Genomic DNA, 13,540 nt, shown 5'->3' on the forward strand with positions numbered 1-13,540 from the left:
AGACTCCTGAAGTTATGAATATGAGATCAAAGTGAAGGAGCAAGTACAGCTCTAGAGCTTATTTTGCCGAGTACCAATCTGGCACAGAATGCCATGAATAATGAAAACAAAAACAAACCTAGTTAGGTTTTGGTTTTTAGTGTATGACAGTTTCACTTCCATTAGCTGGAAAGTCCTGAAAGACGACATGAAAGTCTATTCATTTCACAAAAAGAAGACACTACTTCTATCTAGGCATTTACGCCATGCTCATCTAAATGGTATCTTGTTTTAGGATTCTCCATTCACACTTGATCCTTCTTATATTGGTGGCCAACCCAGTCTGAACAGGCTTTGGGAAGTGGTCTAGTTCTGCCTTGAGCACTCCGGCTAGTGCAGTATGTATGCCATTTGCATACTATGCTGGAATGAGTAAGTGTTTCTATATTCAGGGTAATGCACTTCACTAATGTGTGGGTGTACATGTAACAACACTGTCCTCTAGAAGCTCGAAAGCAAGAACAAACATGTCTGATCTATAACTACTGACATCCATCAGAGAGATGCTCTCTGAGCTCAAGCTGCAGAGTGACTATTTTTGGATCTCACAAGACTGATTGGTTTATAGATCTTTAAATTGGTGTATGAAGCACCTCTACAATATGAGGACGGCATCGGTAAACACAAATTATATGGCAATAAAAAAGGAAAACTGGATTAGGAAATGGTGCACTCGCAACGAACATTTGCAAAAAGGGAAAAGAGGCCTTTGAAACCTTAAAGAAAACAACTTTTACGAAATCACTTTAGGACGGTTCATAGGATGATGTCTAGACTTGAAACAGTGCTTGCGGTCTGGGTTCATTCATTCTTGTTTATTTTTTAAAGCATCCTTTTCATCTTTCTTCCCACAAGGCTATATACTTAGTGACGCGTTGTTATGAACAGTCACACTTCTACAGCACTGTAAATTCACAGGATATTTTGCATATCATGTAAAAAGATGTTTTATACCCCAAAGAAAATGCTAATCAAAAAGAAAAAATCTTCCAGTACTTTGTCAAGCAAATCTCTCATGGCTGTCAATGGGCATTTTGCCAGAATACAGACCGTATGGTATTTATCCCTAATTTAGACAAGACAATCAGATATCCTCTTAATGCCCCTGCACATCTTCCAGTAACTCTGATGGGTTTTGAGAAGGAGCAATAAGAGAGGAGCTTACTCCCTTAATGTGACTATTTAAGACCGATTGCCTCATAGATTTGCTCCTCTACGTGTCTTCTTCGAACCTCAAATGTCTCTCACTGGAATAGTCAGAATTCAAACCTGGTAAGCCTGTTATTATACACAGTCACTGCACTAGAAACTTAACCCGCTACTCTTATTATTATAATTTATTTGTATGATTACGGCACCTAGGAGCCCCAGGACTAGGACTCCATTGTGATCAGTGCTGTACAAACACAGAACAAAAGACAGTCTCTGCCCCCAAAGAGTTTACAACTAAAGTAAAAGACAAGAAACATCTGATGGATACCGACAGACGGACGAGTACAAGGAAACAAAGAGACAATGTTGAGGAGAACAGCACTTACCAGTTGCTGGGAGCATTATGGGGATTTGTAACACAAGCTTGGTAGATGCCTCAGTGATAGTCAGAGTGTAGTTTACACCCAGGTGCAGAGGCAGGCACACCTCTGGGTTCTCTTCCTCTGTGGTGAAGTTAATCATCATTTCATGGGAGGACTTCAACAAGTATCCCTGTTGTTCCTGTATGTGAAACTATCACAGAAATAAACCAAACAAACTTTTAATAAGATCTTCCGAAAAACTCAGAGCTTCACACAGCTGTTTAAAAATCAGGTCAAATTACTAACGTTTTTCACAGCAATTTTTTTTTTTTAGGATTATTAAAATTTCAACTTAAATCTTTCAGCCCAAACCTTACTTTTCTTTCCAGCTATTAATAAAAATTACATGTCTCACTCACGAGGTAGGTTTCCTTCACCCCAATTCTTCCAGAATGTCTCCTCCATTTCAAACAGGTATCATTAAATACTGAAACATTGCCGAATCCTTCCTCTTCTACAGAAGAGAAGAAAAGAAAAAGTCATAGGCTCTCAAAAAACACTGTCCTTACACCAAGGTACATTTCCTTCTTATTGAATTTAAAAGCTAAACTGATGTTCTTGTTGTTTATAATTGATTATTTGCAGTAGCAGTTAAAAGCTCCTCTGTGCTATGCATGGTCCTAACACACTATACGAGGGCGTTCCTGCACTGAAAAGATGACAATCCAAACAGACAAGACAGATGAAGGGCCGGAGGGGAAAGTGAGGCACTAAGCAGCAAAGTAACAAGGTCACACAGCAGGTCAATGGCAGGGCTGGGCACAGAACCTAATGTGCGGGGTCCCAGACCTGTGCTCTCTCCAGTGGATCACGTTGCCTTTATAGTCTCTAAATATTCCCCTCAGATCTGTATGGTGGATTTCAACTCTGATATTCTGCTCTGGTTTTATGCACTTACGTCTCACTATTAACAATAGGAGAGCCAAGCACACACAGAGAGAACAATGTTGGACGCAAACTACACCTTGCTATTCTAAGTTATTTTTTTTTCCTTCAATGAATTGCATTTTATCATATTTTTAAAAAGATTTTAAAAAACAAATGTTTATACCAGAAAATATTTTCCAGTAGTATCATCTTCTGCATTCGTATTTACATTCAATGTACAGTTACCAATACAAAAACATGGCAAGTTTCATTTAAGCAATAAAACACACACAGACAATGTATTTCTGTACAACTCGGATGATGCCCAACAGTGGAAAACTGAAGTTCTGACCATATACTTCTTGGTCCCTTTCACACAGCTTCCCTCCAGCAACTAACTGGCCTGACCATATCTCATGGTCCTTCCTTTCAAGGCCTACTTGGCCTGACCATACTTTATGGTCCTTCTCTCCAGCAACCATTTCATCTAGATTCATCTAGAGCTTTGAATCCAGTAAATGCAGTACTCCCCACAATGGCAATCCCTCACCCACTTGACTACAGCCAGAATAAATCAGCCACATCAGTATATTTACTTTGAGCTGCCTTCCCTTAATGCTAACCGCTAGGTAAATCAAACAGCATGCCGCTTACCAACTGTCTGGATTGTTACAGTAACTGGTCTTGAGGGCTCAGGAAACACTACAGTGATGTTCACAGTGTAGTTCATGTCTGCCTGTAGGTCTAGACACAGTTCTGGAGTCTCTTCCTCTGCTGTGAAGTTAAACATTGCTTCGTGAAAAAATGCCTCCTGATGCCATCTTCGCCCTTGTATGTGAAACTTTTGAAGGAAAAGAAAGCCAAAATTTGAGTTCTATAGCACTTGCTGTGTATTTTATGAATGAGAGTATTGCAGTCAGCATGTGTGTTTTCAGTAATTCCATGCAACCACCAACATATTCTCTCATTTTATCATCTCTTGCCATCCTATCACCTTACCCTACGCAATGCAAATCTCTACTCCACCAACAAGTCCCCTACTCTACTCATGGATTCGATTCTGTATTTGCAACTATATTCGTCTTGGCATATTGATTGCTTTTTTACTACGTTAACCCATTTGTTCCTTATTTTCTGTTGCATTAACCATTGTGCAACCCTGTTAACAGATTCTCTGCTATTTTAATTAAGTTGTTGCTCTATTCTCTATCATTTTCACACTGAAATGAACCTGCTGGCCTATTACCAGATACTGTGTTGACACGCAGGGCAACATTCAGCCAGCAGGACTCTGGAAAAAGGGAGCCAGAGTCTATCTGGGAGCAAGAGCTAGAGGCAACAGCCTGGAGCTGACCGTGGAGAGAAAGCCAAGCAGTTTAGGGACTGGCGGGTTGACAGTTGATCTCAGAAGCAGCCTATCACTGGTAAGGGGGCCACCAGTGGTAGAAGTGGATGGTGCATAACCAGGAGTGGGCTGTGGGGATGGACCTAGCAAGATTACAGGAGCTGGATAAAAGGACTGAACTCTGGCTGGGGGGAACTGCAGGCTAGTGCATGATTATCTCTGGCAGAGGGGTGACCTGGGGGGAATTTTCCTGAACTAGGCTTGTGGAGCACCAACTTGACGCTCCTGTACTGCACAGCCCTTAGGGGCTTGACTGGGACCTGTTGTGTGTTACAAATAAAAAATGACAAATGTATCTTAAAGCCAGGAGTAACTGCACTGTTTATGGCAAAAAAAAAAAAAAAAATAATAAAAAGTACATATAAGGCAAAAAATAAAGTCTGCAAGTGTTTAGTGAAACCCACCAAAGGCTAATACCTGAAGCACTTGGCGCACCTATGGCTCTTGCACTGAGTGTGTGGTATACCCGGAACACTACCAAACACCTCAGGGACTGGTGTGTCGCAGCACTCAAAACGACTCCCTATGTTGGGGTCCATTACAGTATGTTTGTTGCCATATTAATTTATTTGCTTCTGCTTCACTGGAGTCCTCCTGCTGCAAACATTTCAGTAACTTCACCAAATAATTACTGCCATAACTCCCATCAAATAATTACGGACTTTGAAGGCCACACTTTCAAGGGGCCCTCTAACACTGGAGCCACTCGTTCTCTGCCTGTGGAGTTTCCGCCCATCTGATCTCCTTTCATCACTGCACTCAAATGAGCACAAAAAGGACACTTTTTGGAAGGAGGAAATAGTGCAGACTGGGGACTACGTGGGAGGAAGTCAACAGAATGCAGTGTGGAAAATACCATTTTCAGCCAAACTGCCCATGTACCAAAGGACAGTCCAGCAATGGAGAAACCCCAATCATCCTGTCTTGCTTACCAAATACACCGTCTTCAAGTTGGTTTCTCTAATGCTTCTTCTCCACTTCACACAAGTTTGATTAAATATAGACACATTCGCAATGGCTGCCTTCACTGTAAGAGGGGAAGAGGGAAAATTAAAGTAATGCTAGATAAACTGAAAAGATACAGAAATAACAAATAACCAAAGTTAATATACACTACATTTGGAACTCCACCACATTAATTACCAGTGGTGTATACTGAGGACACGGGAAACTAGCTCAGAAATACAAGCATTTGGGTAAAGAAAATTTCATTATCACAGGGAAAAAAGGCAGGTTAGAAAAAGATAAGTGAAATCAGTCTATAATAATCTACATAGAGAACCAAGGTATAAAAAGAACCATTAATGCAATTCACATTAAACAAGACATGTATTTAGGGGTAATATGTTCTCCCATCCTTAGTGATGCATAGCCCAGAAACTGAGAGTTTAGGATAGGATCTTTTTCCTCCCTTAAATTCAGATTAGATCTTTGCATGGGGATGCTGTGAAGGCCAAAACTAGAACTGGGTTTAAAAAAAAAAAAAAAAAAGTTCATGGAGGCTAGGTCCATCAATGGCTATTAGTCAAGATGGTCAGGGAAACAACCCCACGCACTGAATGTCCCTAAGTCTCTGACTGCCAGATGCTGGGACTGGATTACGGGGACTGGATCACTCAAATTGCCGTTTCATTTCCTCTGAAACATCTGGAATCAGCCACTGTCGGAAGACAGGTTTCAGAGTAGCAGCCGTGTTAGTCTGTATCCGCAAAAAGAAAAGGAGGACTTGTGGCACCTTAGAGACTAACAAATAAATTTATTAGTCTCTAAGGTGCCACAAGTCCTCCTTTTCCTTTTGTCGGAAGACAGGATACTGAGCTAGACAGACCATTGGTCTGACCCAGTATGGTCATTCTTATGTTATGTTATCATTGAGCCACACTTCGCTTAGATCATCCAGCACTGAGTTCCACAGGTTAGTTATTCACAGTGTATTAAAGTGTTTCCTTTTAATTGTTTGCTGCCATTTCACAAAGAATTAATTAATTATTCTATTTAAAAAACTGAAATTCCCTGTATTTTAAAGATGCCGGGATGACAGCCCAGGAAATAGTAGTCCTCTCTTTAAGCCACAGACTGGCCTGAGCAGAGGACAGCATGAGCAGTAGTAATGCAAGTTTCCCCACCAGTATACTCTTCCCTGCAATAACTCTATAACTAAGGGTATGTCTACACTACGAAATTAGGTCAATTTTATAGAAGTCAATTTTTAGAATTCGATTTTATACAGTTGATTGTGTATGTCCACACTAAGAGCTTTAAGTCGGCGGAGTGCATCCTCACTACTGTGGCTAGCAACGACTTACGGAGCGGTGCACTGTGGGTAGCTATCCCACAGTTCCCACAGTCTCCGCTGCCCATTGGAATTCTGGGTTAAGCTCCCAATGCCTGATGGGGAAAAAACATTGCCGCGGGTGGTTTTGGGTACATGTCGTCAGTCACCCCTCCCTCCATGAAAGCAACGGCAAACAATCGTTTCGTGCCTTTTTTCCTGGGTTACCCATGCAGATGCCATACCATGGCAAGCATGGAGCCCGCTCAGCTCACTGTCACTGCTGCTGTTGCAGCAGACAGTGCAATAGGACTGGTAGCCGTCCTCGACGGACATGTAGCTTAGCCAGGGGTACTGGGAACATCTTCCCTGCCCAGCTCCTAGCAACTTCCAGGGCATGGAGTACGGCTCCACCGCTTCTGCTGCAACTCTGCTCTCCTGCGAGCTGGAGGCTTCTGCCTCAGGCTCCTCTCCCAGCCAGCAGCACCACGCAATCACACCTACCCCAGCCTGTCCCTTGCTCCCATGGCTCATGAAGCCTGGACAGTAGTAAGGAGCAGTTCAACTATAAACTGAGCAAGTGCAGAATGGTGGTAGAATGTGCATTTGGACATTTAAAAGCTCGCTGGTGCTGTTAGTTAGACCTCAGTGCAACCAATATTCCCATTGTTATGGCTCTTTGCTGTGTGCTCCATAATATCTGTGAGAGTAAGGGGGAAACGTTTATGGCGGGGTGGAAGGTTGAGGCAAATCGCCTGGCATCCGATTTTGAGCAGCCAGACACCAGGGCGATTAGAAGAGCACAGCAAGGCGTGCTGCACATCAGAGAGGCTTTGAAAACCAGTTTCATGACTGGCCAGGCTTCAGTGTGACAGTTATTTGTATTTCTCCTTGATGCAAACCCCTCTCTTTGTTGATTTTAATTCCCTGTAAACCAACCACCCTCCCCCCTTCAAAATAAAGTAACTATTGTTTTGAAACCATGCATTCTTTCTTTATTAATTAAAAAAAATGAGATAACTGACAAGGTAGCCCGGGTGGGGTGGGGGAGGAGGGAAGGACAAGGACACACCGCTTATTGTAGCCACACTAAAAATCAAACTGTTTGAGTGACACAGCCTTCTGTTGCTTGGGCCATCCACTGGAGTGGAGTGGCTGGGTGCCTGAAGCCTCCCCCGCTACGTTCTTGGGCATCTGGGTGAGGAGGCTATGGAACATGGGGAGGAGGGTAGGCGGTTATACAGTGGATGCAGCAGGGGTCTGTGCTCTTGTTGGCTTTCCTGCAGCTCGAACAGACCCTTCATCATGTCCATTTGCTCCCCCAACAGACGCTTCATCATGTCCGTTTGCTGCCCATTAGCCTCAGCCTAACGTCCTGCCTCTGCTCTTCATGCTCACTTAATTATTTCCTGGCCTCTGCCACTGAATGCCTCCATGCATTAAGCTGTGCTCTATCAGTGAGAGAGGACTGCATGAGCTCAGAAAACATGTCATCGCGAGTGCGGTTTTTTTCGCCTTCTAATCTGAGATAACCTCAGGGACAGAGATGATAGGGGGAGCGCAGAAACATTCTACGCTCTACGATTCCGGGGGGACTGCATGGTCACCTGTGCTGCTGAGTTTGCCACGCTGACCCAACAGGAAATGAAATTCAAAAGTTCCCCGGGGCTTTTCCTGTGTACCTGGCTAGTGCATCGGAGTTCAAAGTGCTGTCCAGAGCAGTCACAATGGAGCACTCTGGGATAGCTCCCGGAGGCCAATACCGTCGATTTGCATCCGCTCTACCCCAAATTCAACCCAGCAAGGTCGATTTTAGCGCTACTCCCCCCGTCGGGCAGGAGTACAGAAGTCGATTTTAAGAGCCCTTTAGGTCAACAGAACGGGGTTGGTTGTGTGCACGCAATCATTTTTAAATCTACCCAACATGGCTAAATTCGACCTAACCCCATAGTGTAGACCAGGGCTAAGATGGAACAGCAATTTAGTCTCCCTGCCTATTCAAGCTTTGGCCTCTTTGCTAAATTGCAGACAAATTTGTCATTCCATGCATTGCAAGGAGGATATCAATCCAAGCAGCAAATCTTGGTCACGACCAACCTCAGCCAGGCTCAAACCAGTGATTTAGAGCTGAAAGATTCTGCATCCCATTACTACAGATGGTCCAGAATTGGACCCACTTATCTGAACGTCCATTGCTCAATTCCTAGCCCCAGATTTAGAGGTTCAGATAGACAGGTACCAAGATCCTAAGTCCATACCTGGTTTTTGTTTTGACCAAGTAGTTCCCTGAGCCGTGCAGTCCCCCCAATACATTATTTTATAGGTCCCCTTGTTTCTCTCTTATGCAAGAGCACAAACACAAGTGTCTGAATAGCCTTCATTGTACCAATTTGTTATTTTTATATTCCTCTACTAAATCTCCTCATCCATTTCTTCTTTTCAGATTAAATAATCCCTTCTTTTAAAATCTCTCTTTGTATAGAAGTTACTGCTTTTGTCTGCTCTGAAAACACCCAACCCTCTAGCCACAGTCATTTCCCTTTTTTGAGCGTTTTCTATTTGTGATGTCTTTTTTAGATAAGGTGACTGAAATTCTCTGAAAAACTAACCAAACATTAGGCAGGAAACCTTTTTATGCAGCTGTATTCAAGAATAATTTTATCCAAAAGATCATAACAATCCATAGAAAATCCAAGCCCTATTCTAATTCAGCAATAAATAACCAAATTCTATATGCTTTCAAAAGATAGTATTTTTAACCCTTTCTCTTGTATACTGCAGGTGGTCTCTTAATGGCCATCTTGTTTCTGTGCAGCTATATAAGAACTGATGTTTAATCAGTGTAAGAAATATACTATCCAGTACCATGCGATATTAAGACATCTACTATCTTGACTAATGTATACTATGTATGTACTGTTTTCAGAGTAGCAGCCGTGTTAGTCTGTATTCGCAAAAAGAAAAGGAGTACTTGTGGCACCTTAGAGACTAACAAATTTATTAGAGCATAAGCTTTCGTGAGCTACAGCTCACTTCATCGGATGCATTTGGTGAAAAAAACAGAGGAGAGATTTATATACACACACAGAGAACATGAAACAATGGGTTTATCATACATACTGTAAGGAGAGTGATCTGATTAATAAACATAGCAGGCTGTAGCATGTAAGTAAGGACTGAACATGCTTAATATCCACTTCAACTCAAGACTCCCATATAAAATAGGAGAAGTTGAAAGGAATTATTTCCTTTAGTTTAAGAAAAGGAACTTGAACTTGTCCTTAATGTAGAAGGCCACTGGATGACACTGTTGTTCCATAAAATTCAAGTTCAAAAGCAAAGCTGGTACTGTAAACCTCTTAATATCTACTGCATCCAGCCCGATATCCACCTTAAGATTTCGGAAAACAGGAGGTAAAGGGGCCAGGGCAAGGGCATGGAGGGAAGTGCTGGAGGAGTCAGCAGTCATGAGAGAATACAGGAAGAGGGAAAAGAGGGGAAGTGTCACAAAGGCTGGTAAAAGCCAGGGAAGGGAGCTGGTGAGAAGAGATAAGAGGGAGAAAACCAAAAGGAAAGAGAAAAATGACCTGAAGATGAAATTGGGAGCTGGAAGAAAAGAAACGGGGTGAGAACAAGAGAAACAAAGAAGGAAATGACTCTAAGGCTAGGATCTTATCTATTCATTTTCCGGCACTTTTTAAATTTTCTGGCAGAAAGCAGAGAGCTCACTTTAAACGAGCACACAGGGAGGAACTTTCATACCAAATATGGTCAACCCAGGCATAGGTGCTGGAACTAGGAGTACTGCTGCACCCCTGGGCGGTGGGTGGAGCTTCCAGCTCCGCCCCTTTCACCCATGCCCTCCTCATGGCCGAGCCACAAGACCCCCTGCCTCCCCTCCCATGGCCAGACCCCAAGCCTCCTGCCCCGCCGCCCAAAGGAGCCCCAGGCTGGACCAGCCAAAGCCCGAGCAGCCCCTGCCCTGAGGAGCCCGGGGCTGGCTGCAACTGTGCCATGCCTCCCCTCCCTGGACCCAACCCACCCACTGCCCAGGGGAAAAGCATCTGTAGAAGACGTCTTGTTATGCCCCAGGCAGGTTCTGGGGTGGCTGAGGAAGCGGTATGTGCTACTCAGCCACCCCGGAACTTGCATGGGGCATAATAAAGCAAAAACTTTGCCGCCAAACCCTGCAACTGGACCCAAACCCCGCCGAGCCTCCTCTGGCCTATTATACCTGCCACCCATGACCGCATCCTCTGGCTTGAAGTGGTTTCCATCCTAAACAGGGTTTACAGTTTGGTTCAATGGCTCTCAGCACCCCTACTATACGAACTGTTCCAGCGCCCCTGAACGCAGTGGAAAGGCTGAGTCTTCAGACAGATAATAGTCCACCCTGGGCACATCAGCATTCTCTCCACTCGCCTGCTTTCAACTCAAACACTGCCTACGCCTACAGGTCAAGTATAGTGCCAGTGTAACCACCTCAGCTGCCATGCTCTAAGACAGGGGTTCCCAAACTGTGAGTCGGGACCCCAAAGTGGGTTGCAACCCCACCAGGGCTGGTGTTAGCCCTGGGCCCCAGCAAGTCTAAAGCCCATGCCCAAACCGCACCACCTAGGGCTCTGGCCCCCCAGCCTGGGGTGGCAGGGCTCAGGCGGGCTCAGTCTTCAGTCCCCACTCCTAGAGTCGTGTAGTAATTTTTGTTGTCAGAAGGGGGTCATGGTGCAATGAAGTTTGAGAACCACTGATCTAAGGGGACCACTTTTATAGCTGAGGGTAGTTCAGTTTCCCTGATCAATGCAATCCTTGAGTTCTCTGCCTACTGAGACCATCAATGACACTGCCGACTAGTGCCATTAGTAGTGACTGATGGTTTTGTGATGCAGAGAACAGTCTACCAGGAACGTACCTAAGACCACCAGCTCCTTTCATATGTGTCATCAATCAGCCCTCAGATGGTAGCGACTTAGGGCCATGACTGACCTGAGCCAGATCAGAATTTGTGGCTTATCAGTAAAAGACTCTGTAGCCCATTGCAGTCAGAAACACCTGCACAAAACAAACTCCACTTCCATTACATTCCTCTCTAAAAAATAGCTAAAAGAATACACTCAATTCACACATAAAGACAGCTTTCCCTCAGCCACTTCCATACAGTCACAGGATTTAGGACAGAGAGGAAAAACAAATACTTTCTTCTCCTTTTCTTCTGTTTTGCTTTTTTCATTGCAGCAACATATGCAAATGATACACAACAGATGTTATCTGCTACTACCTTGTAGAACACACTTTCAAGGAAGATAATCAGATTTACAGAAAACAGTATTTCAGTGATACCATCTATCCAAGCTTTTCTAGTGCACCTATTACCATAGAACCTAGACACTTTCTTCTCCATAGTTCTCTCCTCTTTTACGAGGTGGGCGGCATTTATGGACAGTATTTATTTGACAAGAATACAGCCAATATATTCTCCATAACTTTTTATAGTATATTATGAGACGTGTTTATGAGCATTTTCATGTTTAATTAATTATTGCTTATAAAGTTTCAACAGAACCCTAACTATGAAGCTGCAAGGGGACTTCCACAATTGAGCTTAACTTCTCCCTCCACAAACTAAATGTGCAGATAGCTCACAGACAAATTGCAAAGTTATAGGCAGAGACAATCATGTAGAAAGGAACAGAGGGAGAGCTAATGATTTACTACTTCCTTCAGTCTAAAAATGTTACCAGGATACAACAGGGGCAAAGTAATTCATATGTTGGAGCAAAGTGACTGAAAACAGGTGTAGGAGATGCAATTGTGATCATGTTCACAATGGAAAGATATATTAATTATACAAAAAGTAATGGCGTCAGAATGGACTGGATTAGGTGGGCTGGAACTGCATCGCCTACCATGCCTGGCCTCCCCCCATCTGAAAGAGATTTCTGACATTAAGAATTGATATCTGCAATCAGAAATTCTGTAATTATTAACTTGGTTTCAAATATAAAAAGCTAAAGTAGCCTGCTGAACAAAAAGATAGACTGTTTTGTTTTTTGTTATAGCTGGATCCTATCTCTTTGATCTAAGAAACAATGGCTCCCATAAACGCAGATTCCACCTGTGATTTTCCAGGCCACTAAAGAAGTTATCAGACTATCAACTGTCTGGATTTAATGTTTCACATTAGCCCTTTATGAGAATTTGGACCAATCAGATCCTTTTAATCTCTCACTATTATTATTCTAATTGTTTGATGGGGGTCAGACTCCCAGAAAGCTGGGGGTGTCGAATCAGTGCCCTCAGATCTGAGCGACACCTTTTCTAATTAGATTCCGTACTGATGAGGTTGATGTATTTATACACAGCTGGGACTAAAAATTAGGTGTGCAGCAAGAGGCTCACAGAAGCATCTGAATAGAATTATGGAAAACTAACCCCTTCGTTGTGGCTTAGAAACCGCTGACAACAGCCTTGCAAAATTGTCATGAAAATAGACCACGTTTACCAGCCTTTTGCTATAATGACAGAGGCAAACATACAACTAGTGATATTTTACTCAGTCTTTAAAAGGTAACTCACCCTGTGACCAGGAATAGACATCGCAGATGTTTAAGGATTCCAGGGGTCAGGCAAACCCGCAGGTGAGAACGGGGAGAGTAGCTGGGCTGTTAGGGTGCAGCGGGGAGGGTTGGGGCGGGGGGAGAACACCTACCTGCAATTTAAGAGGGTGTAGGCTTATAGCTAGGACCAAAGACTTTGCCTGGTTACCAGGGAGCATGTGAGGCCATCAAAAGTGGGTACACAGGAGGAAACTGTCAGGGAAGGAAAGCCTGGTTCAGGGATCAAAGAGGATTCTGATGGAACCCTATTGCGGGAAGTGACACAGTCAGTGAAGCTGTCTCTGTTGGGAGGGAAAATCCAAGGTAAAATGCTGATTAAGGTTGACAGATTCCAAAATGGATGACTCACAGGTGATACACAGGCATGGCCACACCAACAGGACAATGCGCTTTTGTCAAATCATAGCAGCCCTTTGTTCTGGCAGGGACAAAGGTTTTTATTTAAGAAACAACCCATATAAATGAAATGCTTTGTCTCTCTGTTTGAATTCTCACTATTGATAACGCCGGTTAAAGTTTTCCCATAAAAAGTTTTCCCATTAAAAAACAGAGTTTAGTAAAAATGTTCACAGGGAAATGTCATTTTTGTCAACATGTTTCAACTTCACATTGTGAAATTTCATAACAAAACAAAAATTTCTGTTCACTTTGAGATTTTTGTTTTAGTTTTCAAAAACTAAAACATTTTTGAAATTTCAAACATTTGTTTTTTCACTTTCTCCCCCTTTTTTTCCACTGAATAGACTTGAAGGAATTATGTCTAGGAATG

At 43.2% G+C, this 13,540-nt stretch overlaps 1 protein-coding gene across 8 annotated transcripts in view; it reads right to left on the reverse strand.

Annotated features, from left to right (window-relative positions):
- Positions 1–13,540, reverse strand: part of SUSD1 (sushi domain containing 1) — a 92,987-nt gene that overhangs the window by 44,545 nt on the left and 34,902 nt on the right. For all 8 annotated transcript variants that reach the window (XR_005292898.2, XM_038401535.2, XM_043514394.1 and 5 more), the window contains 4 exons: positions 4,818–4,912; positions 3,135–3,321; positions 1,973–2,067; positions 1,578–1,764 (listed from right to left, as the gene is read on the reverse strand). Coding sequence is in view for 7 of the 8 variants with exons in the window: in XM_038401535.2 (XP_038257463.1) it covers positions 1,578–1,764; positions 1,973–2,067; positions 3,135–3,321; positions 4,818–4,912 (564 nt within the window). In the remaining variant the exon portion in view is untranslated. The remainder of the gene's footprint in view (positions 1–1,577; positions 1,765–1,972; positions 2,068–3,134; positions 3,322–4,817; positions 4,913–13,540) is intronic.

The sequence above is a fragment of the Dermochelys coriacea genome, chromosome 5 (assembly GCF_009764565.3).
Source record: "Dermochelys coriacea isolate rDerCor1 chromosome 5, rDerCor1.pri.v4, whole genome shotgun sequence".
NCBI classification, from domain to species: Eukaryota; Metazoa; Chordata; order Testudines; family Dermochelyidae; genus Dermochelys; species Dermochelys coriacea.